The following is a 24,450-nucleotide window of genomic DNA, read 5'->3' as shown; positions in this document are numbered from 1 at the left end:
TTGTGCGGTGGTGGTGCAGCGGCAGCAGGAGGCCCCATCAGCTAAAGTGGTGCTTCAGGTTAAGAACAGTTTCACGTTAAGAACGGATCTCCGGAACGAATTAAGTACTTAACCCGAGGTACCACTGTAAAAGTTAGGTGTTAGTTGAACCCAGTTCTTTCCTTTCCCTGTATTTGTTTGAAGGCATGTTTTGTGTAGCTATTACATAAGTAAAGCCGAAGAGGTTCCTTGATAGGGTAGTGTTAATGACAAATCCCACAACTGTTACAGGATAAACACTCCCACCCATAGAAGCCAAGCAGTTCCCATTCTTATTCCCCTATGCTAAACACTGTAGAGGGCTAAGTGAAACTCCTGGGTATCTAGCAGACCTTGGGGATATAGCTAGATTGAATCCTTATTACGGGATGCGCATTTTGATGAATCAGGTCTCCAAGCGTAATATGATTCAGCTTAGGCACACCACTAAAGTTCACTTGTTAGTGGTTATTTAAGTACATGCCTAGGTACATCCAATAAGTTTGTGGAAGGAAACTGGTTTTAAAATACTGGTGTGTGTGTGTGTGTGTGTGTGTTTTCCTTTGGCTGTGGTTCACAAGAGAAGCAGAAGCCTCACTGCTGTACACAGAACATAGGAATCTGCCTCACACCATTGTGTGCAAGTCACAACATTGGTCCATCTAACTCAATATTATCTACACTGACTGGCAGCAGTGCTCCAGCATTTCTGACATTCCCAGCCCACCTAGAGAAGCTGGGGATCAAACCTTTGGCCTTTTGCATGCAAGACCACTGAGCTATAGCCCTTCCTGAGCAGTCACTAAAGCCCTTACATCCCCAGCCTCTTTATCCCATAGAAGTAAAGGCAAAGGGCTACTTTTGCAGCCACTGCTGGTTCTGCCCCAGCATTATTGAGCATTGGCTGAAGCTGAAATGCTGCCCCTCCATCTTTCCCACAAGAAAAGTTGTGGGGACTTTTTTTGCTGCTGAATAGATGCATCAGCATCTGCCTCCATGAAGCCAGCAGAGGACAGGAATCCAGTAGATCAAATTTTTAGACTTGGCAGGGAAGGCCCCAAAATTGCACACCTTAGTCTAAATGACCTTCCCAGCTCCAGAAACTGGTCAGCACAATAGCCAGCATAAATTTGGCTAAAGTGCTCCTAGAAGACTGAAGTTACAAGCAGAAGCAAATGCAACTGACAGTGTTTGAGCTATCTGCTTATTGGACTACATGCTTTAAGGTGATTTTCTCTTTTTTTGCACCCTAGTCTATGCAAGATAAGCTTTTGCAAGGAAAAGTGACAATTCAAAAACAGAAAAGTGAACTTGAAGAAAAGGATAAGAGTGTACAGCAGTTACAAAAGACCCTACTTGAAGTAAGTTTTTGAGATCACATCTATTGAGCCAGTTGTCTACCATGTCACGATTTTGTTCTATTCTATAAATACATCACAAAATTGCATTCCTGAGAAGGGATGAGGCGTAACAATACGAAAAACAATAATTTCTCTTAAAGATAAGAAACTCTGGACACTACAAGGTAAGTGGTGATATTCTCGGTATAACAATCGTCACAAACAGCTGATCTGTCGCTTGAAGGTGAAATACTGTGTCTGGATATGGTGTTCAAATTCCAGTCCTAACAGGTGATTGGCACTGTCCTCACTGATCACTAGTCTGGTGATGGAAAAGGACCACCAGTTGCTTACCATAAGATGAAGGATACAAGGACTCGCAGCTCATGTAGCAGCAACAGCCTTTTTACACATTTAGGCTAGGAACCAAAAAGCTGGACAGATAGTCTTGCTTGTTCACAGAGGAGTTGTGTTTCCCACATCACAGGACTATATGGCAACTCACTTGGGGGGGGGCAATTTATGATATAGCATTGTGTGTTGCTGCTGGAGGGGAGAGGGAATGTCAGAAATTCCACTAATAAGTCAAATCTTTGGGTGTACCCAGTGTCTCTCTTTGAATCTCAGTAATAGACTTTATCCAGAAATGAAATCTACATCTAAAAATATGACCCTGTGCACACTTTTTGGATCAGGATGAGTTGTTTATGAAGTTTAACTAATGAAGGCTTTTCTATATTTTATATGCTATAGCAAGCAAGTATTGTCATCTTGATCTTTTGGAATGTATACTTAAGACTTTGATATTAATTGAACCTATACTAGAAACTTACATTTCAAGATGAAATGCTAAGGCAACTTATCAATTTAAACATGGGGATTGTGAGACTTATCCTGACCCCATAATGCGTTTTTTTTTTTGTGGTGGAGGGAAGATTCATCATGTGCAGTTAATTGTTTGTCATTCCCTGTCTAGGGTAATAAAACACATTATTGAATTGTGTACATGATTGAGAAATCTTCTGGGAATATTCCTTAGAAAGTATATTGTAAACATGCCTTGCTGGATTAAATAAAAGTCTTCCAAGTCCAGTCTTCTGTTTCCAACAGCCATTTTCAAGATGCCTTTAGACATTCACAATTTAATGGTGATGAGCATTCTTTATTGCTTTCCCACACCATTTCCTTTTCAGAGATAGACTGGCTCTGAAGACAGAGTTCATTTTCATTAAAATGGACAACAGCTTCCGAAATAACTTATGCCTGTTATTTATATAATTTTTCTAATAAACAGAACCAGTGAATAAATGTCTGCATTTTTTATTTTCTATCTCCCTAATTAAGAACCAAAGATTTATGGAAGAAAATGCATCTTTGAGGGAACAGATTCATCAGATGGAGCTGTCCAGACAGCCGGTGGCTGAAAAACTACCTGTGGCTGATCAGTTATTCAAGGAAATGTCTCACTGTTTATTTGACTTGAAAGCACTTTGCAGTATTCTTACCCACAGAGCTCAGGGCAAGGAGCCTAACCTGTCCTTACTGCTGGGAATCAGATGTAAGTGATTTGAACAAAGATAACATGATGCGTTCATTTGACATTGAGAAGACATATCTGTACAAGTAAAATCCAGGAATTTGGCCAGGGAGAAAGAGCAAGTTTGTGGGGTTTGACTTGTACTTTATAGTTATAATGTTGACAACCAAACAGAAACCTTCTGGTTTAGCATTTAGTAACCACAAGATTTTTTAAAAAATGCTTCTTACCTACTCAAGATTAGAACTTACTGTAACAGTAAAATAAAACAAGACAGGTTACATTTATGGATGGTAAAAAGAATGCAGGAATTATTAGACTTTTCTGTACTTCCAGAATCTGTGGGAAGGCATATTACAATGGTTGTCTCCTTGTAGCTCCCCTACAAGCCGCCTTCCTGCCCTTATTTTCTGCCTCAGTACTAGTCTTGCTTGGCTCACTTGTTGATGGCCTTCTGCCAACAGGCAACCCCTTTTAATTTACACAGATGTTTGGCTTGCTCTGCTGCTCTGTATTTCAGCCTGCATTCCTAATTAGTTATATTTGAAACTTGCTGTTATTTTTGTCTGCTCTTATGTGATTTTTATATTGTTTATTTGTTTGTGAATTAGTTGGGGGGTTTTTTGGCCACCTTGTACATTTTTTATGGAAGGGCAAGGTATAAATTTAACACATACATAAATAAAATGGAGGAAGGTTGGTGGTGACTAGCAATGGATACAGTGAACAGCTCTGCAAAAATAAGGTAAAGTCCAGTTCCGTTTACACCAGCAATTCAAGAAATCAGATTCATACATCATGATTATTATTCCATTCACCATTATACACTGCAACACACTGGAGCTAAAATCGCTTCGGAAATATGCACGTGAGCTTTAACTCATAGCCTCACCTACTAATGCCAATTAAAGCTTGCGGCCCTTGTAAAAACTGTACAGCAGTGTAATAATAATGATGATGTATGCAAAGCAGCTCATCTCGAAGAAAGCAACAGATATTGTAAGAGCAACTGTGTAGGCTAAATGCTGGTGTTCTGCATTGGTGAGCTAAAAACAGTGCATGGAAAACTGCTTTTCAGAAGCTGATCCTCTTATTTGCTTGAGCCCCTTGTAGCTTTTCAACAGCATACCCAATGTGCATAACATTCTCTGTGGCCTCTAAGTGGTCAGGTGTCGTGCCCCACCTGCACAACTGATTCTTGCTTCTGCAAATGGGAATTATCCTTACACGCACACAACCAAGAATCTGCTAGAGGGTTGGGGGACCCTCTCAAGCAGATTGGTTGGGTGGCTGTGAGGAAGGGGGGTGCCTTTGCATCTGTCGGCGCAACATTGATTCTGCCCCACATCTGAAGTAGAGTAAACCTTGTCCTGAAGTGGGAAACTTCACATTTAGAGCAGCAGCATTGTTAATTCGGGGGGGGGGGGATATTAACCAAAATCACTTTCTGAATGTTTCCATTCTTGTTGCATTGTTGGCAAGAAACCAGTATTAAAAAAAACCATTTTCTTCCACATTTGTGGAAGGGAAAGTGCCACATTTTCATACTTTCTTTTCAATGTACCAAAACAAACATTGGCTGGTGTGTTGAACTGTGTGTTTACCTAAGCTGTCTTTGTCTTTTTATTATAATTTCAGCAATGAGCTGCTCATCTGAAGATGAGAATTACCACAGCACAGAAACTCTCTCAAAGAAACTCTTAGAGGTGTGTCAGTTACGAAAAGATATTGATGAATTGAGGACTATAATATCAGACTGCTATGCTCAAGACATGGGAGAAAATTGCATTACACAGTGATAAAAGGTTTGGCTCACGGCAACAGTGACTTAAGTTATTAAATGCTGCTCTGGTTTTAGTTCCTTGTGTTTATGTTAAGGAGCCATACTGGAAGACACGCTCCGTGTGCCAGATCAAAGGGTTTCAAGTGTTTGCATGTAAGTTCATGCCGGTGAAGCAGTCGTCACTTGAAGAGAATGGGACGTGCTGCACAAGAGATCTGATTTCTTCAAAACTACTGAATGTAGGTCAAAGCTGTGAAGAATGTGTTTCTGTTGGAAATGTTGGATTTTGTTTCCTCTGACATGGTCTGTAAAAGCATCCATATTGTCTTCTGGAGTCAAAAGATTTAAGTGTCAGAAGAAGGCACTGCAGTTACTGCTGTATCATTTCCCCCCTTCAGCAAAGCTTTAGGGTACAAGATCAGTATTGAGAATTTTACTAGGGGGGGAAAGTTTTAAGTGCCCTGCCGTGTGTAGGTATTAAAACTGGATGATGACATGGAGGCTCCTTAGAAGGACTGTTTGAGGGCAGGCACACACAAAGGTAGCCTGCCTACCTTGCAATGCTTGCCATCTCAGTTTGGTAAAGGTCATTTTACTTAGAAATTCATGTCCATTGATCATCAGTGTTCCTTTTAGACAAAGCAGCACATAAGCTCCTATATTTTCAATAAACCATAAGAAGTTCAGGCCCGAGAATTTAACTGTCATCCTGTGAGCCTCTTCTGCACTATATTAGTGTGGAAACTTTGCTGTCAATTAAGTTCATTTATGACCTGGGTGCATTATACATAGATGGCTAACCTTCCTCTGCCCCATTCTTGGGACCTGACCTGGACAGACACACCACAAGCAATTTTTTTCTGACCCCTCAGGACCCCATTAATTTTGGCAGCAGTGGAAAAAGCCAAAATTAAAATAGTCACCTCGCTGGAGTGGGCTCCAACCAGCACTTCTAGCTATCACTGATGGGGATGCAAATTAGCCTCTCCTTGATGCCAAATAGTTCATCTTTGTGGATCATGTGAGGTGGGGGGGGCTGCATGTGTGCCTGTACATCTGGGCTTCATGTGTGTATGCCCAAGAGTGTGGTTTTGGTCACCCCCAGAGGGTTGGCCAAGGGTTAACACAGTCATTCAACCCAAAAGGTTAGCCACCCCGGCATAAAGGCTAGAAAGGGTTTTTTTAACACACACAGAAAGAGCAGGAGAATATTGCATCCTTATAATCAATACCTAATGACTTTAAATTTCTCCAGGAGCTCATTCCAGCACCCAGGAAGCTTAAAAGCTAAAAGAAACATGTTTAATTCATGTGTTCTGAAAGTCATTGTTCCTGGTGGATAGTTACAATAGGAGTGCTCTAGAATTAGGAAGCAATGTACCCAAAATCACTTGGTAATCCAGACTGCTCTATTTTGCTGTGTTGAAGTATACATATCCTTTCTGCCAAGTCAAGCCTGCTGTCACTTTATTCTGACAATCAATTATATAAAGCAACGAAGTGCTTCCTTTTGAAAGAGAAAGGAAAAAAGAGAATAAGGTACGTTTTGCTTATTTATGACAATTGGCCCTGATGTGCAGAAAGCTATAGACTGGTCTTGCCAACTGTCATAGCTAAAAGTGAGCAAGAGCTTCTTTTGAAAAGGTTGCCATTTTCAGTTTTATATGTTATGTCTCCATTTTACATTGTTGGTTTATGTTGAAATACCATTTGCATATGATAGTACTTATTTCAAAAAAAGAAAAACCTATTCTGGTCATTTTTTTCCAGAGTTATATTTATTTAAATGGGTGTTTCTTGATCAACACTGTCCTGACTTCTGTCTGTGGAAATTTATTTTAGTATTTATCTTAACTACTGTTCAGTGTTTTCAAATGGAGATTTGTAAGTATTATCTTGAAACAACTTTGTAAGCATGAAAGTACTTAGTCCTCCGTCCTTACAACATAAAACAAATTGCTTGAATTTAAAATACTAACAACTGCAAACCCCACTACAGTTATTAGAAAGTAGGTCTAATTAGGTGGTATTGTACTCAAGTTAAGAATTGCTTTGTTTGTTTCTATGCAGATGAGGGCATGAATGGTGAAAAATAATTCTAATCAATTTACTTTCACGCCAGGAAGCAACTGAAAGTGTGATAAGACACTGACTCAACGTGCTATGCTGTAGAGATGTCTTAAAGATGACTTGATGGTTAAAAGTATTTTTTCCCTGTTGCATCTTCTGTTTTATAAACAGAACTTTGCCATAAATTTGACACTGCAGCATCACCATAGACCACGAAAAAATATTTAAGAGACTTAAAATAGAACTAATGTGCAGGAATCAACTAATCAAGTCTGTCAGCAAAAACCCTGTGCAAGGTCTTCTGCTTGTGCAACAGGACTCCCCCTCATTCCTCCCCCTGTGTGCCTCCCAAAACAGGCTCTAGGGGTTGGGAGAAACCCAGAGTGTGGTGGTAGGAGAGGCAAATTGTTCTATCTGATGGAAACGCTTGCCCTGACAGAACAATCACCTTACCACGACATTGAATTCCTCCCATTGTCCGTAAACAGTATAGTTTTGGGACAAAGAAATTGAAGAAGTTGTTTAATTTTTACATTGGTTGTAAATTAGGCAATATAAACTTCATATAAATTAAGTCCTTACCGTCATCTACTCATTACCTTCATTACTTGTGGAAGATAACCCAGTTGAGAATAGAGACAGTGAAGTTTTGCAAAGCACTTAGGAACAAGACTCTGCCAAAAGTTTGGCCACAAAAATTTAGGCATTGAGGGACAGAATGCTCACAGCTGTCCTGACTTCATATTATTTTATCTTTTGCATACTACTTACACTTTCTTATTTCCTTGGACTGCAGCCTTGGTGTCCTTTTTAAAAAAAGAGACATGGGGCTCTTTTTGAGATAATCAGTCAGTCAGGGTTCACATAGGCAGTATGATAATACCAAGTAATCACACAGCCAGTTAAATGTGGCCACACTATGCCATCATGAAGCCAAATCGGAGTGAAAAGCATGATTCCTGCCCTCACTTGAATAGGCAAACATTTCCGCCTTGTTATGCAGCACCCATTGAAAATCACCAAAATAGAGGAGGGAGTTTTTCTGCGCAACATTCTTTCTGACACTCAGTATTTTCTTAGCCTTGCTCTAGTACTTATTTGACCTCCTTGTTTGTTGCCTATAAACTTATTTATTTCAGTTAATGTCGTCCCCTCCCAATTCATTTAAATGAAGCATTGAAATAGCAGTGTGTTTTTTAAAAGCTTGTTTGCATAAGCAATTTTTAGAGCCCTTGGCTTTTTTTAAAAAAGACTGATATTCTTCTTCTTTGGAAATGGAAAGCTGAACAACAAGAATATTCTCTAAATATGCTGAAGTGGAGTTACTATTTTAAAAACCTCATAAAGGGGAATAATTAAGTAATTGAGTAATGGAAGAAATTACTGCATCTTAATTTGTACGTAGGTACAAGCTCAACATTTGCTCAGCAGTTTTCTAAGAATAAAGCCCATGTTCCGCAGCAACTTTTGGCATTCTTCCAGAGTCCTTTTGAGACTTCGCCACATGTTCAGTGAAAGCATGAGGGTAGCAGGATCATGTCACTGGCCACAACCCCCTCAGCAGCTGCATGCTTGGGCAGGAGTGTGAAGGGGAGCAGCACATGTACTTGCTGGCCATGGTTCCTCCTCTCCTGAAGGCCTTCACAGTTTTCAGTTGTAAACAAATAGGCCCCTTTCATGCTACTATCAAATGCACAGTGCAAGGGAGTGTGACTACTAGCATTTGCAGTTCAGCTATTCAACCACCTTTTCTGAACATACCCAGCGCATCCAAAGATGATCTTGTTTTGCTGACATGAGCTCATCTTTTAGCACTGGATGTGGTGATACCATAAACAGTAGCCACACACAATTGCTAGAATCTAGAAGGAAACCTGCATTTGGAAGGAAGCTTCCACTTACTGGTGACAGGCTTCTCTTGTCTCAGTCATGGTTAAAGAATGAAAGGAGGTGGTAGCCAAAGACCGAAATGCCATGGGCAAAATTTATGTGAGCCATAAGGACACAGTATTATATTATTTGAACTAATGTTATAATGCAAGGCCTGCTGATTAAGTAGCTAAAGAGCCCATCGGTTTACAATGCCATTTTAAAAAAATAGGTAAGATATGCATGGGTATTTTCAGCAAAAAATAGTTATCTATGGTCCCGTTCAACGTATTTTATGTGAAGCTAATACTAGCTTTTAAGAGAAGTGGTTAACAATGGCATTACTGAGTAGGCTGATTTAGTCATGACAACCTTTTGCCACAGATATGAGAGACAATCCCAAGGGCTGAAAAATATATTATGAATGAATGAAAGCTGCAGTTTTATCTATTACAAAACATGAAAAGAAATGTACAAGCAATTTTCATATTTCAGGTTGTATTTCTATAATTGTGTAGATGGCATTTTGTAGTAACTACTGTAATTCAAGAATGTATTTCAAAAAGGAACTTGGAAAATTGTTTTTGGATATAACTAATGCTATTATTTATATGCCATATAAAATTTGTACCGTCATATTTAGGTCAGTTCAAAATGGCTATGTAAACTTGACTTTAAAGTCCAGTTAGGCCGCTTGTCTATGATCCTATGCACACTTGGAAGTAAGCCGTAAAAGTAAGCCCCAAATCACCAAGATTACCTAATTAAATGTGTTTAGGATTAGGTATTAAACCTTCAGCTTTAGGTGTGTAGATTTAGAAGCACAGCAGATCTGAATTTCAGTTAATTAGGTTGCCACAGACACCAACTCTGGAGATTTCTTTTAAAAACATAACAACAAAATTAGCTATATGAACCAAAGTTTCTCTCTCTCTCTCTCTCTCTCATTATTTTTGGTTTTCACTTTTGTGGGGGAAATGGAGAGGAATTATTTATCGCCAGATTCTGGAATGAGAGAGAAGAAATGCAAGGCAAAGTATCCATTTTCATTTGCCTGAAACCTAAGCTGGGGCTAAATTCACTCAATTACAGAAAACCAAATTTGTCATTCAATAATGCCTCTGTAAATCCGCTTGTATATTTGGTATATCTCTCTGCATGAAAGAGATTTTACACAATATTCTGGATGTGGATGCCATTTCATCCAAAGTGGAAGGTAAGGTTACTACTTTAGAAAAAGCCAGTGGATACTTAAAAAAAGGGGAGTCAGCAAATCGAACACACCAATAGCTTATTCAATAGTTCTATTAATTCCACTTCTGTGTACCTTTGTGCCTTTTATTTTAGCTGATGGCTTAATAATAATCTTATTTTTTAAAGTTATGAGAGTATCAAGTTGTTGCACTTTGTTTCCTCTGCTTATTAGTATTATTTTTTAGCTTGTAGGCTTGTGAAAAATAACTTTCATAAATAGAAATATTTTCTAAAAGCTGTGGGTCAATATTTGAGAAAGCAGTCTGATCTTTATTTTCCAGCTTTTCTGTATATGAAGAACATTAAACAGAATGTATTAATTTTGTATATATTAGGTATAGTACATCATTGATAATCAGTGGAGAAGGCAAGGGAAAAGGGGCTATCTTTAAAAGCACAGCAGATATGTACTGGATCAGTCTCCCAAGACTGGTAGTTTTTCAAAATTGGGTTCAGTTTTTGAACCACTCAGAATACCTCGTGTAAATAGAGTTGTCATGACTTAAATCGAAATGCATCCAGTGTTGTTGTTTTTATTTTATTTTTAAAGAGCCACTGGTTGGCTCATGTCTTCAGGCCTGTCATTCTTGCCTCTTTTTGTAACTTTTTTTTTTTAGTAGAGTTTACAGCTAGAATTTTGAATGCCAAAGTTCTATTTATTAAATAATAAAAGTTTTCATTGTTAATTACTAGTATTTTTCCACTCAATTTGTTTGATGTTTGGATTTGTATCTACAGAGCAAAAATAAATTTTGTTACAAAATCTAGACTTTTTGTTTGTTTTCAGTTTACATTGTGCTTAAATATACCAGCTTTGGGAAATGTGTCATCTGTACATTCTGCATTCCTGTGTACTATTGCTGGAGGGTGAACACTGCTGAATATGGACTTTCCTCCCATATGAACCTCACTAGTCTTATGCTATGTAGGGGGAGGGATACGAAGAATGCCAGTTAAATAGAATTGTGCTTGATCTAGGTTCTCCTATCTGCATAGAGCCATTCCCTCTATATGTGAATGGGGAATCCTTATAGAAGGAAGCTGTGTCTTTCTGAATGATCACAATAGATTTCTGGATCAAATATAATTATGCTGCCTATGTCCCATCAAATAACTGCAGGCAAAGACTATGCTTTGTACCCATGTTAGAAATCATGAATTTCAAACAGTTAACTTGTGAGGGACAGAAATGATTTTATGAGACCACCTAGAGTTTCCTTCATGTGCAAACAAAATTAAAAAATTCCTTCCAGTACCACCTTAGAGACCAACTAAGTTAGTTACTGGTATGAACTTTTGTGTGCATGCACACTTCTTCAGATACAAGATACGCATATCTCACAGCTCTGCATCATGTGCTAGTGTAGTGTTTGAAACAAGCCAACTGCAAACAATATGTTATAAATGGTGGCCAGGTTATGCAAGCTGTAGTTTACTATTGACCACAGGGCCAGGCAATATATACTGTCTTATATCATTATTAAGAGCAAATTGTGATAACTGTTTTTTTTTTAATTACCTGGCAATATATCATGAACCTTGTGTGTGTTTGTGTGCAATAGTAAAAAAGCATGATATTGCAAAAATTGGGAAGCCGGTGCTGCTTCCTGTCCTGTGCTGCCAATGCTATTGCTAACTCTGCCTCAGCTGCTCTTCCATGCCTCCTGCAGCAGCAGCAGGCTGACGCAAAAAGTGCACTGCAGGGTAACTCCCTGCCTTAGCACTCCGTCTCCTCTGCCTCCTCAGCAGCAGGCAAAAATGGTCCTTGGAGATACCATGTGTGTGCATGCATGCAGCCTAAGTTCGCCTGAGCGCTCCATCTCTTGAGCAGGCAGAGCTCAGCAGCCTGCAAGCGGGAACTTCCCTCCATGCACTTGTATGCAATTGTCTCTGTGTCTCCCTCCTTATGCTCCTCCAGACTCTCTCCCTACCCTAGAACTCTTCTTAATTCTCCCCTTGCCCTTTTGCTTTCTCACACATTTGTTATTATTAACAGATTACTAAATTAACGTTAATATATTCTCCAGAAATATGTAATGTTACAGTTGAAGCACGCTATCATTGAGTAAATTTTCATATAATTAAATGCATCAAATTTTCCTTGCAAAAATATGTATTTTTGTTTAAGCATTTTTTATTCTGTGAATTCCTATCCATTCTTTCTGGTTAGGCCTGGGGTGTGGGTGTGTGGGTGTGTGTACACACACACACAAAATTCCCCTGGCACTAAAAATACACCATTTTGTTTAGAATTTTTTTGTTCTGTTAAAATTTATCCATTTCATTCTTTCTATTTTGGCTTGGTTTAGAAAAGAAAATTAACTAACAATCTAATAACTGGTGTTGTAGGATGCACACATTCAACTAAGACTCAATAGTGAAATATATTTGAATAAAAGTGACAGTGAATGTGAATTGGCATTAAATTTTTAGGAAACATTCTCCCACCTTATCTTTGATAATTACTGAATTACTTCTACAGCTTTAATTTTAGAGAAAATGTGCTAATTTAAACATTATCAGTACAGTAGTACTATAACACAACAGTTTCACAATATGTTAAAGGTAAATAAAAATTTATCAGTTTTAGAGTTAGACCCGTAAGTAGTAGCAATTGCCAGGGCATTGCCACATTCACCTCTACATAGTTCCAGTCTTATTTCAAACATCGTAATATATCAAAATATTGCTATGTTCAGCTGGTGATATATTGTGATATTGAAAACCAGATATCGCCCAGCCCCAGTCAAGACTTACTGCAGCTTGTTCTTGTTAGGGGGATGTCCAAACATGGCCACTTAAAAGATGCTGTAGATGGCACATTCATTTGTGTCAGGATTTGTACCACATTGTATCTCAGACTGGGGGGGTTACAGATTTGCTTCCCAACTCTATATGAAAAATGACTGCAATCCCCTCCAAGACACACACCATACAATTATAGTGAGCTTCTCCAAACAAAGAATCAGAACGAAATAAAACACACCAATGAGGTTACACCTTGAAAGGCTAGATTTCTTAGGGCACAAGTTTCCACACACTACAGTCCACTTCAGCAGATGACATGTTAGCCCAGGGGTGACTAACCTTTTTTGGACCGAGGGTCACACTGAAAACAGGCCACATACCATGATCATGTGTACACACATGGCTACATGCACATGTTAAACACTCACACAGACATTCAGCTTGGGGAACCGGACAGGCAGACCCACATGTCTGGCCTGTGAAAAGGAAGAAGAGCAAGAGCAGCTTTCTAGCACTAGCTGTTTGCATTTTTAAAAATGCATGCATTAACTGCAAAGACATCTCTAGCATGTCTTGTCTGGCCCTAAAAGATGGGAGTTACAAGGTCCCATGGTTTGAACAACTGCCACACATTTGAACTTGGCTGTATTGCCACAAGCAAAGCACCGTTTCTCAGCCAATACTACTGGCCTACCTTCCAAAGCTGTTGTATGGGTTAGTGGAGGTGAAGGTACTTTGTATGGGGTAAAGCATCCCATAAATCTTAAGTCATAGAAGTAATATTAAATGTTAGCCTGGACGTGAGTGAATGGCACAAGGGACCAAGCATGTTTGTACAGGCTGGGCCTTTCAGCTTTAATTTGTGAATATGTTTTAGCCCCTCGATCTGCTGATTTACTAATCCTGCAACCCTACAAAAATGCAGCTGGGTAGAATCCTCTCTGTACTATGCATATACTCACTAGACAGAGAAAGACGAAAAACTGCTAGAGCAAAGAAGGCCTGCGTTGATAGTTCTGTTTAGCAACAACTTCATCCAGAAGATGTCACCAGAATACAAACCATGCTGCTGCTGCTCCTGCTGTGAGGAACACTAATGAAGGGATTTAAAATTAGAGGGTTTTAAATTAAAAAAAGCTCTAAAGGGAACATAAAGTATCCCACAATGTTATGTAAAAGCTGCCATTAATTAGAGCCAAGAGAACAAGCCCATGGGCCAGCCCAGCAAGACTGGTGGTATATTAATTAAACGAGTGTGAGAAGAGGAGGGTGCTACTCAATGCTTCCTGATTTAATGTTCAAAACAATCTGTCTTATAAAACAAGTTGAGGACACAGATTACTGGGTTCAAGCTGTATCCCACTGAAACCTTTGGTGGGACACAAAAGCTAATGAGCTAGGATATTATGTCACCCTTAAGGGCTCTGATTTGGTGCATAATAGTTGCCCTTCCCCTCATTCTGTAGCTCTGCGTACATGAGAGTGATCCCCATGGGGATTCTATATAGCTCCTACAACTGGACACACTATCCCACTCCTCTCTAAGTCCTCCGTGCATAGGCTTATCTTCCAAAGAGTAGGAGTCATCCCCTCGTGTGTACTTTTAGAGCAACCTCCCCCAGCCTGGATCTCTCGTCCTCCACGACCATTTGCCATGCTGGTTGCGGCTGATGGGAGTTGGAGTTTACCATCAGCCTGGATAGCTCAGCTGGTTGCAGGTTCAATCCCTGTATGGTACAGCAGCATATTCCTGCACTGCAGGGGGTTAGACTAGATCAGGCATAGGCAAACTCGGCCCTACAAAAGGTTGGGGACTACAATTCCCATCATCCTTGACCCCTGTTCCTGCTATCTAGGGATGATGGGAGTTGTAGTCCCAAAACATCTGGGGGGCTATGTTTGTCTATGCCTGGACTAGATGGTCCTCACGATCCCTTCCAACTCTACAATTCTATGAACAGCTTGAGGTGCACCAGGTTGGGGAAGAGTGCTGTGCAGGAATAGGCTGGGGTACCTGCATGAGGCATGGAAGGGCCTCCCTTGAGTATCAACAGATGTAACTTTGTGCAGGAAGGGAATGAACAGGCTGAAAATCTCTGATTTACAGCACCTCTTCATAAATTTACCTACTTCCCCCTGCTAGGTGCCCATTCAGTTAAACCATCTATCGCTTATCATGCCACCACTGCACTGTCATTAGTCACTCATAAACCTACATGTTGCACAGAAATTATCCACGTCAGTTCTTTGCAGTTCATTCCAAGAATAACAGTTTGGTGTGCTTGCATTCCTTAACCAAATTTAATTGCTGTGATATTGCACCATATGCCAAATATCACATTTTCTACAACATAGAATTTTATTTATAAACAAAGATAAAAATGCAGGCAGCAAGACACACACACACAACAACAACCCAGTATAGGAATGAATAAACTCCCTGATTATGGCCCTTAGTATTTAGATCACATATTTGATATTGAATTAATCAAGTGGATTATCATCTCTGATTGTACTTTACAATCAGTATATTTGAGTCACCACTTTACCCTTTGAAAGCATGAGACAAACATTGTGCTCCAAAGCACCAACACATCCTGGACCCATTTCCTGTTCTACTAAGGAAGATTCATGTGGTGGAAAAAAGATTTCCCTGACACAGCCAACATCGAAATAATATGCCTGTGGCCGCCAGAAGAACATTGGGGCCACACATAGTAAATTCAAGTTTTGGTAACCTAAAATGTGATGTGCCACAGCTTTGATGAACATGAAAATGGATACATTTCTGCAACAAATACCATGATCCCTTGTAAGAATAAAACAAAAGTTAAGGTACCCTTATGTGGTATGAATACTGAATTTAAGCAATACAAAACTAGATGTTAATTCCGTTCAGTAACACCTATGAGCACAAGAGTTCCTCTGAATCTTTACTTAATTGGGACAAGATTTATATGCCTGACATGATGCTATTTTATCAAGTATGGCAACAGCAAAAGCAAAAAGTCATTTCCGGACACTATGGCAAATCCTTCCATTTGCACATTATCTTCTCTACAAATCCACCCAAAAATGATCACCGAATTGTGCCTGCAGTTTAGTGTTATTAGAATACAGCTTTCCTAGGCAAATTATTTATCGAATGTGTCCCACACACAAACAGAGTGTATAACAGAAGATGTGACATTCCTGCTATAGAGAGTTGTTGGCATCCATCTGTTCTGAGACAATGGAGTGTGCCCCCGAGGGGTGAAGTCACACAGCTGCGTTAGCAGCAATAAGTGGCTTGCCTGGGGCACAAGCCTGTGCAGTGTATATGGAGGTCCTGGGCTGCCTAGAGGACAAGACCACCCCCCCAGCCCTGCTAATGTGAGCAGGGCAAGGGGGAAACCGCTCAGACCCATGCCTAGAAAATGCAAAGGAAGCAAAAAAACCCTGCTCAGATCCGTGCTTTTTAGGCACAGCACAAGTGGAAGTGTGGACAGGGCCCATGTCTAGGCATGTTTATTTTATTGTATTCACTGGGGCTTACTCCAAGGTAAGTTATGCCTAGGATTTCAGTCTTAGGCTTCCTGGTAGCCAGGTATCAAATTTTTAGTTATTAAGACCATCAGAGGAAGTCCTTCTTGGTGTCCCACCTACAAGAAAAGTACACAGGTATGTGCAACAGAGAGGGCATTTTTCCAGTGGCAGCTGCTGGAGCCTGGACCTGGAAGAGCAACTAGGCAAGGCCTCAGAGGTTGAAGACAGGGCCAAGGGAGAGTTAACCGGCGCCACACTGAACTGTTAACAAGGGCCTCCATAAACTTCCAGCACAATGGGAAAAGATGATCCCTTCCTCCAGCTTTGTGACTTCTAGGTCTACTTTCCAGAATATGGAATAAAGTGGTAGGTTCTTAATCGGACTAGGATTTAAGAGAAGAGGTTCAAAATCACTACTGGGCCATGAAGCTTATTGTAAAACCTTGAGCCAGACATGGCCTCTCAGCCTGACCAACCTCAAAAGGATGTTGTATTACATGGGGAATAGGGATACCTTGTGTGCTACTTTGAGCTCTTTCGAAGGATGTAGTGATTTAAATGTAAAAGATGATCTCTCACCTGTCTGCCCTCCCCCCGATTCTGAAAGGAGTGGGGGAGGATAGGTTTGGAATAATACAAAAACAAACCTAAAGAAAACACCAACGAGGATGATATTGCCTATGAGCAATAGATTTCAAGTGCAGGTCCTCAGCAAATCCATTGTGTGAAAAAATGCTGGGATAGGCTTCCCTTAGTGGCTTGTGCAGACACAATGTAATTTCATATTGCATCTACACACTGTGTTCTCATCGCATCTGAACCATCCCCTGCAGTTTTCTACATTTGTAATAATGTTTTAAATTTGTTCAAGTGTTTTGTAGTGTTTTCTCCTCACAACAGCCTTGCGGAGTACGCCACCAGCACAATTTTAGCAAAAGGAAAGAAAACGTACTTCCCCTTTACAAAACCACAGACTTAGGGGACATCCAAAGCATCATTCAAACCAACCCCTAAATCCTGTAACAATACATTTCCTGTTTTTCATTTCTGCTGTGAGTGATGGGTTTGTTACCCTTTGAAAGTGTACCACACAATTTTATGTACAAGCTCTGAGAGTAATCTACCCCACAGCTATCTCAACAAGGAGACATAAGCGCTCCATTCCCCAAATACAATAGTAATATAACTTTAAAAATAAAATACAGACTCACATTTGGTGCACCAGTGCCCTGCGGTCTTGCTCCTTCACAGAAGCACCAATAATCCTTCCACTGGTCAAGCCATTAATAACAGAAGGGGGAAAGCTGCTTTGCTCACCTGGTGGCTTGGCTCTCAGCAAAATGGGGCTTTACCCACAATTCAGCAGGCTGCTTTGCAAAGGAAAAGGTCTGAGCATGCTCAGATCAGAAGACTGATTCTAATTGGCTGCCAGTTTTCAGGGCTTGGGAGTAAAAAGGCAAGCAATTTGGGGAGTATTTTTCTCAGCTGCCTGCTAACACCTGTGACCTGATTAGCTGGATTGCCTATAACAGTGATGGTCAAACTTGGCCCTCCAGCTGTTTTGGGACTACAACTCCCATCATCCCTAGCTAACAGGACCAGTGGTCAGGGATGATGGGAACTGTAGTTCCAAAACAGCTGGAGGGCCAAGTTTGGCCATCATTGGCCTATAAGGATGCAAATGAAGATATGGACCAGGTGCCCTATCAGTTGCTGTGTGTGTGTGTGTTTCTGCCTGAATTTGAATGGGAGGAATTTCCTGCCTAAAGCAATAGTTTTGGCTTGGATTGGTTGAGCAGTGGAACAAACTGCTTGACCAGAGAATGGCTGATTGTCAGAAATAGCTACAACAGTTCAAATGGAACGCTAGGGAGTGTGCAGGTAACAGAAAATAGTGTGGTTTTGGACAGCAGGCTATTTGGGGGGAAATTTGTAATTTTCCCCCTTTAAACCACACATGGCTGGGCAGTGCCCCAGTCACTCTATTTCTTTCACTGGGCTTTGTGAAAGGGGACACAAGTGGTGCTGTGGTCTAAACCACTTGATTTACATTGCTTTTAACATTATTTCATGTATTTCAGGATTTACGCTCCCTGCTCTGAATGATGTGGTAAATGAATTATTTAACTAATTAAATATATAAATGAATGGAGTGAATATTCCAAATACTTAAGCACCAACAACAGGGTTCTCATCTCTTAGGATGTTTCCAGCCCTGTTTAACCAAACAAGTGTACTTATTCCTACCCCAACATCTTTCCTCATCCCAAATGGCCGGAGGGTTCTTGCTTGAATAATGAATTTGTTGTCCAGAACATAGAGGAACATTTGTTAGGATTACACAAGCTTTTCCTCATGGAATGCACTGGTGGAAGAATGTGAACATCTGTTAGAAAAAAAGTTATCTGAAAAGCCAGATTTCAGAACGAGGCTTTGCATGTGCAGCTGGGAGTGACTCCACCTTCACACCCTTTAGTCTGGTGGCTTTCAATTTTGTGTGTGTGTATTTTATGATTTGCTTTTGGGCTCATGGAAGCTTCATTGCCATTGGTATACTTTTGGTCCTCAACTACAGTCACACAAAACCTATTTAACAAGATTTTACTGAGGAACTTAGGAAAGAAGTACTTGTTGTGTTTATTTTAAAAAACATAAATGAATGAGCCCCATACACTGCATTCATTTTAGCTATAAAAATGAATAGGAATGGAAACAGGGGGACCACTCCTTGCTCACTGAATTATTTCCTTATTCATTTCTATTCAGATAAAAACTAGTCCAGAACAAGCCTGCACAGAAAAGTTACAGCGAGTTAGGAAGAGCCAAGTTGTTTAGGCTGTGTCTGTGTCTCTCAAAAATTGCCTATAAAATAGCTACTCTCTCCCCAAACTGTTTGGAATTTGACAGGTATAATGCTGTGCCTGAGAATGCCATGCCCATTTGTATGGAAAACGCAAGCTACAGGCAGCAGAACACTAGTCTGTCTCCCTCTGAAGGCAATGGGATATGAAAAAGAAAGGGAATTATTAAAATGAATGAACTAGTTCTGAATAAATAATGAAATCAATCAACCGCAAAGAACGTAATGACAAAATTAAAAGAGAAACAAAAAAACCCTCCCCTTATATACATCTAGAAAGGAATGTGCAACAGCACAAGTGATGATGCTTCTATCACAGTACTTTAGGCTTTCTGAGAAAGCTATCATTTGTCTACAAGCCTCTCCCCTCCTGTAATGCCTTCCCCCTCTCTTAAGAGGTAGCTTGACTCAGGAGGGTCTGGTGCCAAAATCTGTACAGTTACTGGAGAACACCAGCTTTAGCAGCCATTAAATAAAATTTAAAAATTATTTCATTTCTATCCCGCTCTTTCTCCCAAAGCTCAGGGTAGCAGGTTTTTAAAATACAAAGGTTTTTAATGCTTTGTTCTGTTATTGATGCTGGAATATATCTACACCACCATGGGCCCCTTTAAGAGGAAGGATGGGGGTAACACACAAAATTAAATTCTATTGCCTTGAGTGCCTACTTCATCCTGAGCGCCTACTTCATTCTGCTGCACCTGTGGAGACGGGGGCGGCCATTCCATCAGGAAGTGTGAAGCAGCTGCCTCAGGCAGTGTGGCTGCTGGGGTGCGTGTGGAATGGTAGCTAGGTGCCACAGAAACAACAACAACAACAACAACAACAACAACAACAACAATAATAATAATAATAATAATAAATTTTATTTATATCCCGCCCTCCCCAGCCGAAGCCGGGCTCAGGGCGGCTAACAACAATCAAATAGTCAGACAATCAAAATAATCCAACATTTTAAAAATATTTCATTATAAAAATTAATTATTAATTAAAATCAAGTTGATGGCAACCATTAAGCAAAATTCTGTGCAGGTTGCCAGAGGAGGGAGTCAGGCTGCGCCCTGACCAAAGGCCTGGTGGAACAACTCTGTTTTGCAGGCCCTGCGGAAAGATGTCAGGTCCCGCAGGGCCCTAGTCTCTTGTGACAGAGCGTTCCACCAGATTGGAGCTGCAGCCGAGAAGGCCCTGGCTCTAGTTGAGGCCAGCCTAACCTCTCTGAGGCCTGGGACCTTCAGGATGTTTTTATTTGCAGACCGTAGGTTTCTCTGTGGGGCATACCAGGAGAGGCGGTCCCGTAGGTACGAGGGTCCTAGGCCGTATAGGTGTGTGCTGCATCTCCTGCCCTAAACACCTTAAACTAGTCCGCCACTCTCGGCATTGAAGATTCTACTGCCCGTCTGGTTGACATGGAATGGGAGTCGGTGCCATCTTGTCCTTAACATCAGACACACAATAAACGCTTTGGGTCAGCCCTTACCAGCTCATTTCCACCTGATGGGGAGATCTGGCCTTGCTTCTTATGAGTAATTCCCATCCACCCCCAGCTCTTCCAGCTGAGCAGAGGTTTCCAGGCACTATCCCACATGGCTTAGCTATCCTTACTTATCTTGTAAAAGCAGAACAGTTGCACACTTGGCATGGTATCCCAGCAAGCAAGTCACAAGACTCTGGCACATAACCAGCCAAATGAGCTGATGATGCCATATTGGCACAATCATTCTATAATTCATCAACACCCAAGGCTGGGATGGTGGGGAGCGGGGCTCTATTAAACTAGAGTTTTAAGGAAGTCTAGACTCTCCTTGTGATTTAGATGCACACACAATCAGTGTTCTAAACAGAGCCTATTCATAAACTCTTTATCTTCAGACCTTCCCCCAATGCATGGGCAGTGGAACAGCAGCACTAGCCAGGGGCATGACACTGGGGGTAAGGCCAACAAGCCTCATTCTTCTCCTCCAAGACTTCATGGGGAATGCTCTAATAGGGCTTATGTCCGTTTTGAAAGAAATGGCATTGCATTACTGTTCTTTTCCATGCAGCAGCTTGCTTCCAATGTTGCCACTTCCACTTGTGCAATGGAACCCCTCCCCCCTCTGCTGCAGCCCCCCTCCTGCACCCACAGAATCTGCTTCAGGGGGTTGGGGGGGTCTCTAGAGCAGAGTTTGTGAGTGCAAGGCGAGGAAGGGAAGCCCCCTTGCACAAGCAGAATTTCATTTGTGCAACATTGGAGACAACTCAGTGCTTCTTTGCACTGATCACTCCCCAAAATTACTGTCCCATTTCTATAAAAATAGAATAGTAGGATTTCCAAAATTTTGACAGGTCAGATTTGCATTATCATGCCAACAGATGTCTCAACCTAGCAACAAAAAGCCAGAAAGCAATCTCCCATTTACTTCCATCTGCTGCATTAACACCATTACTCCTACATTTTAAACTTTGCATTCAAAGAGGTTGAGCTATATTTTCAGTTACAACGAGAAAAGCCCAGAATGTAACACAATGGATTAAGGTTTTGAAAATAGTTGTGAGAAATGACATTTAAAAATCCAGCTTAATCGTTTTCTGTTTGCTTGCTATGTTAGTTCAACAATGACATTTAGAGTGGCCCTCGCTATTAATTTTATTAAAAGACTTGAGACATATTTAAGCCTTCATCTGAATTTCCACTAAAATCAGCAATGGCCACTGGGCAACCAATCATTCTATTCACAAGCTTCTTAAGAGATAAATCCTCTGCTTGAATAATCTCAAATGAAAAACTAAGTCCTACATTTGTTGGCAATCTACGTTTTCACTGAAGGACATGGGCTAATGTACTCACCATTAGAAAAATGAAACACACAGCCCTACTCAGATATGTAATCCACAGGGGGAGAGAACATTTGTGATGCAAATCGGTTTCCTTAAACAATTAAATGGTCTTTTGTTGAACTTCTATGGATGCAATTATAACTTCTCACAGAGACAAGAAGAATTGACAAAATGAAAATGCATTTTCATTATGTATTCATTGCATACAAAATATTGTGTGAGGGAGGAAAACCCTTATTTTATTTTTTTAAGACAGAAAATAATTGCAGAAAGTTTGAGCTGATTCTACAGCAAGAAAAGCTCCATCTGTTAAAAAAGTTGCATTTACAGAATAAATATATATTGAGTAATAAAATCAGGCTCCAGAATTCCATCAGACTGCACCATCTTGATCCTAAGAAATGAAATCCAAAATGGAAATTTGTAGAGGAAGGGATTGAGACAATGGATATCATTAGATTTTACTGGCCAAAACTGGGGGAGGGGTAGAATCTTGGGAAATTTTTTTGGTTCAATCAATAAAAGTCTAAAAATGAGACATCTATAATAGGTTGAGAATCTGTTACTATCAAGTTGGAAAAAAACCAACAGCCCTAGTTTTTGAGTTCTTGGAAAGACAAACTCTGTGATGGAATTGTCTACAAACAGTTGATGCTCACATCACATCCATCTAACGCAAAGAAGATTCCATTAACATTAATATGTCAGCTTCCAGTCAGTCACTGAAAATGGTTACCATATGATACGGGTCCTTAGAATCATAAACCGCAGAAGGCCAGCAGCCCTGACAATTTTTCTTGGCTACCTTTCAGGAGGAGGAGGAAGTGCTTGCTCTGAGCTTGTCATCTGCAAAACAGGTTCTCAATTTTAAGTTGAACCTGCATTCCTACAAACAATTAGTGATTCTCAAACCATAAAAAAGTCACAAGACTATCCTCAGAAATACAGTTTGAGCACTGAGATGTAACTGGTATCATTAACTGTATTGCCTAATTGTGGTTTTATCACAATTTTTTTGTAAAATTTTTTTGTAAAAAAGCCCAAAGAATATTTGAGATGTGATATGCAATGATGTGTGTCTGCTTAATTTTCTCATTAGACATTCTAGAGAAGGCAAAATGAAAAGTACAACGTGTATAAAACTACTAGCAGTAAATAAAACCAGTCCAAACTGTTTACACAATAGGGAGAAAGGAGGAAAGATCTACACTCTGCATTGTCATCTACTGCACTCATAAATATTCAAGTAGTTAACAGTGATACAGCTACATTTACAAATGGCAACCAATAGGTTCAGGTTGGTGTAATCTGAAGCAGGCTGAGTCTTAATGTGCAGGGCAAAAACGATGCACACTGGGACAAAATTATATATAACACATATATCGATGAAGTCTATACTGTGTGTAACAGGGATTTGGACTCCCTGTGGAAAATTCACTGAAGAGATCAACTCAACAGATTGCAGCAGTACAAAGGGCCCATTGAATGTTAGCAATTTTCAGAAAAGGAGTTAAAGATTAAATGCCATAATATCATAATGCCATTATGTAAATCCTTGGTGCAGACACATTTAGAATATTATGTGCTGGAAAACATACAAGAAAGGGAAAACGAAAACAATCCTAGAAGATGGGACACTTCCCAATGAACAAGATTTTTAGTTGATGGGAGAAATTGTTTTGAAGAGAGAAATGAAAATCTGGATAGAGGATATATTTTTGCTCACTCATAACAGAACTCAGCACCACTGAGTGGCATTAGATTCAAAGCAGGCAAAAGAAAATAAGTTTGTACAGCACAAGGATTAACTTATGGAATTCACTGCTAGAAGATATGGGGATCAACACTTGTTTAGATGGCTTTTAAAAATCTGGTTAGGTTTTTCAGTAGTTATTTGCCACAATAGCTTAAAATGCTCTCTTTTCTCAGATGCAAGGGACAAATGAAAATGTAGCTCAGCAAACTGCAACTCCCATTTCTTGAATATGTAATGCACAAACCTTCTGTGGATCTTTAGGCAAAAAATCAAAATCAGCACACTGTCTCTAGAAAGCTAGTTCTGTTGAACAAACACTTAGTAGGGTGATCATGGTCACCTACACTTAACAGAACACCAGCAACCCTTTTTGCTTTTGAATAATCATAAAGGACAGTCCCTCACAGAGTGTGTTGCAGCAGTCTAGACTTGAGATTATGACAACATAAAGGAGGGTTGCTGGGCTTGAATCTGAGTTGCAGCCATCTCACCAGAGTTACTCTATCAACACAACTTCAGGCTGCCTTTCTTCATGACTGCCTTGCAGTAATGCCCTTGTGACATACAAATTGGCCGGGGGGTGATGGGAGTTGGAATCCAACTATATCTGGAGGGCCTAAGGTTCCCTACTACTGATCTAGTCAATATACTCTCAACATAATTAAAACCCCATTGAAAAAAGTGGCACTGATTTTTGCAGTAAATGTGCATGGTGGTACAGGGTGTATTTCTCCCTTGAAAGCTTTTCCTTGGCCTGTTTAATTGAATAGGAATATTGACATAAGGGAAAGTGCAGCTAATCAGAATCTGACTACCTTTAATAGAATCAAGCTGTCACCCCTTTCATAAATTGTCTTTTCTTTTTTCTTCCGT

General features: G+C 40.2%; 1 protein-coding gene and 1 long non-coding RNA gene across 9 annotated transcripts in view; one reads left to right on the top strand and one right to left on the bottom strand.

The window, feature by feature from the left end:
* The window catches only part of CEP85L (centrosomal protein 85L), a 98,594-nt gene extending 87,960 nt beyond the window's left edge, over positions 1-10,634 (top strand). For all 8 annotated transcript variants that reach the window (XM_083608527.1, XM_083608530.1, XM_083608528.1 and 5 more), the window contains 3 exons: positions 1,272-1,379; positions 2,703-2,916; positions 4,534-10,634. In XM_083608527.1, the coding sequence (XP_083464653.1) occupies positions 1,272-1,379; positions 2,703-2,916; positions 4,534-4,694 (483 nt within the window). In that variant the 3' untranslated portion in view covers positions 4,695-10,634. The remainder of the gene's footprint in view (positions 1-1,271; positions 1,380-2,702; positions 2,917-4,533) is intronic.
* LOC310760349 overlaps positions 1-24,450 on the bottom strand; it is a 37,140-nt gene that overhangs the window by 9,200 nt on the left and 3,490 nt on the right. The gene's annotated exons all lie outside the window — the stretch shown is intronic.

Source organism: Podarcis filfolensis (assembly GCF_964270895.1).
Source record: "Podarcis filfolensis genome assembly, chromosome: 3".
NCBI lineage: Eukaryota > Metazoa > Chordata > Lepidosauria > Squamata > Lacertidae > Podarcis > Podarcis filfolensis.
Note: the sequence above shows the minus strand (reverse complement) of the source record. Positions and strands in the feature narration are given on the sequence as shown.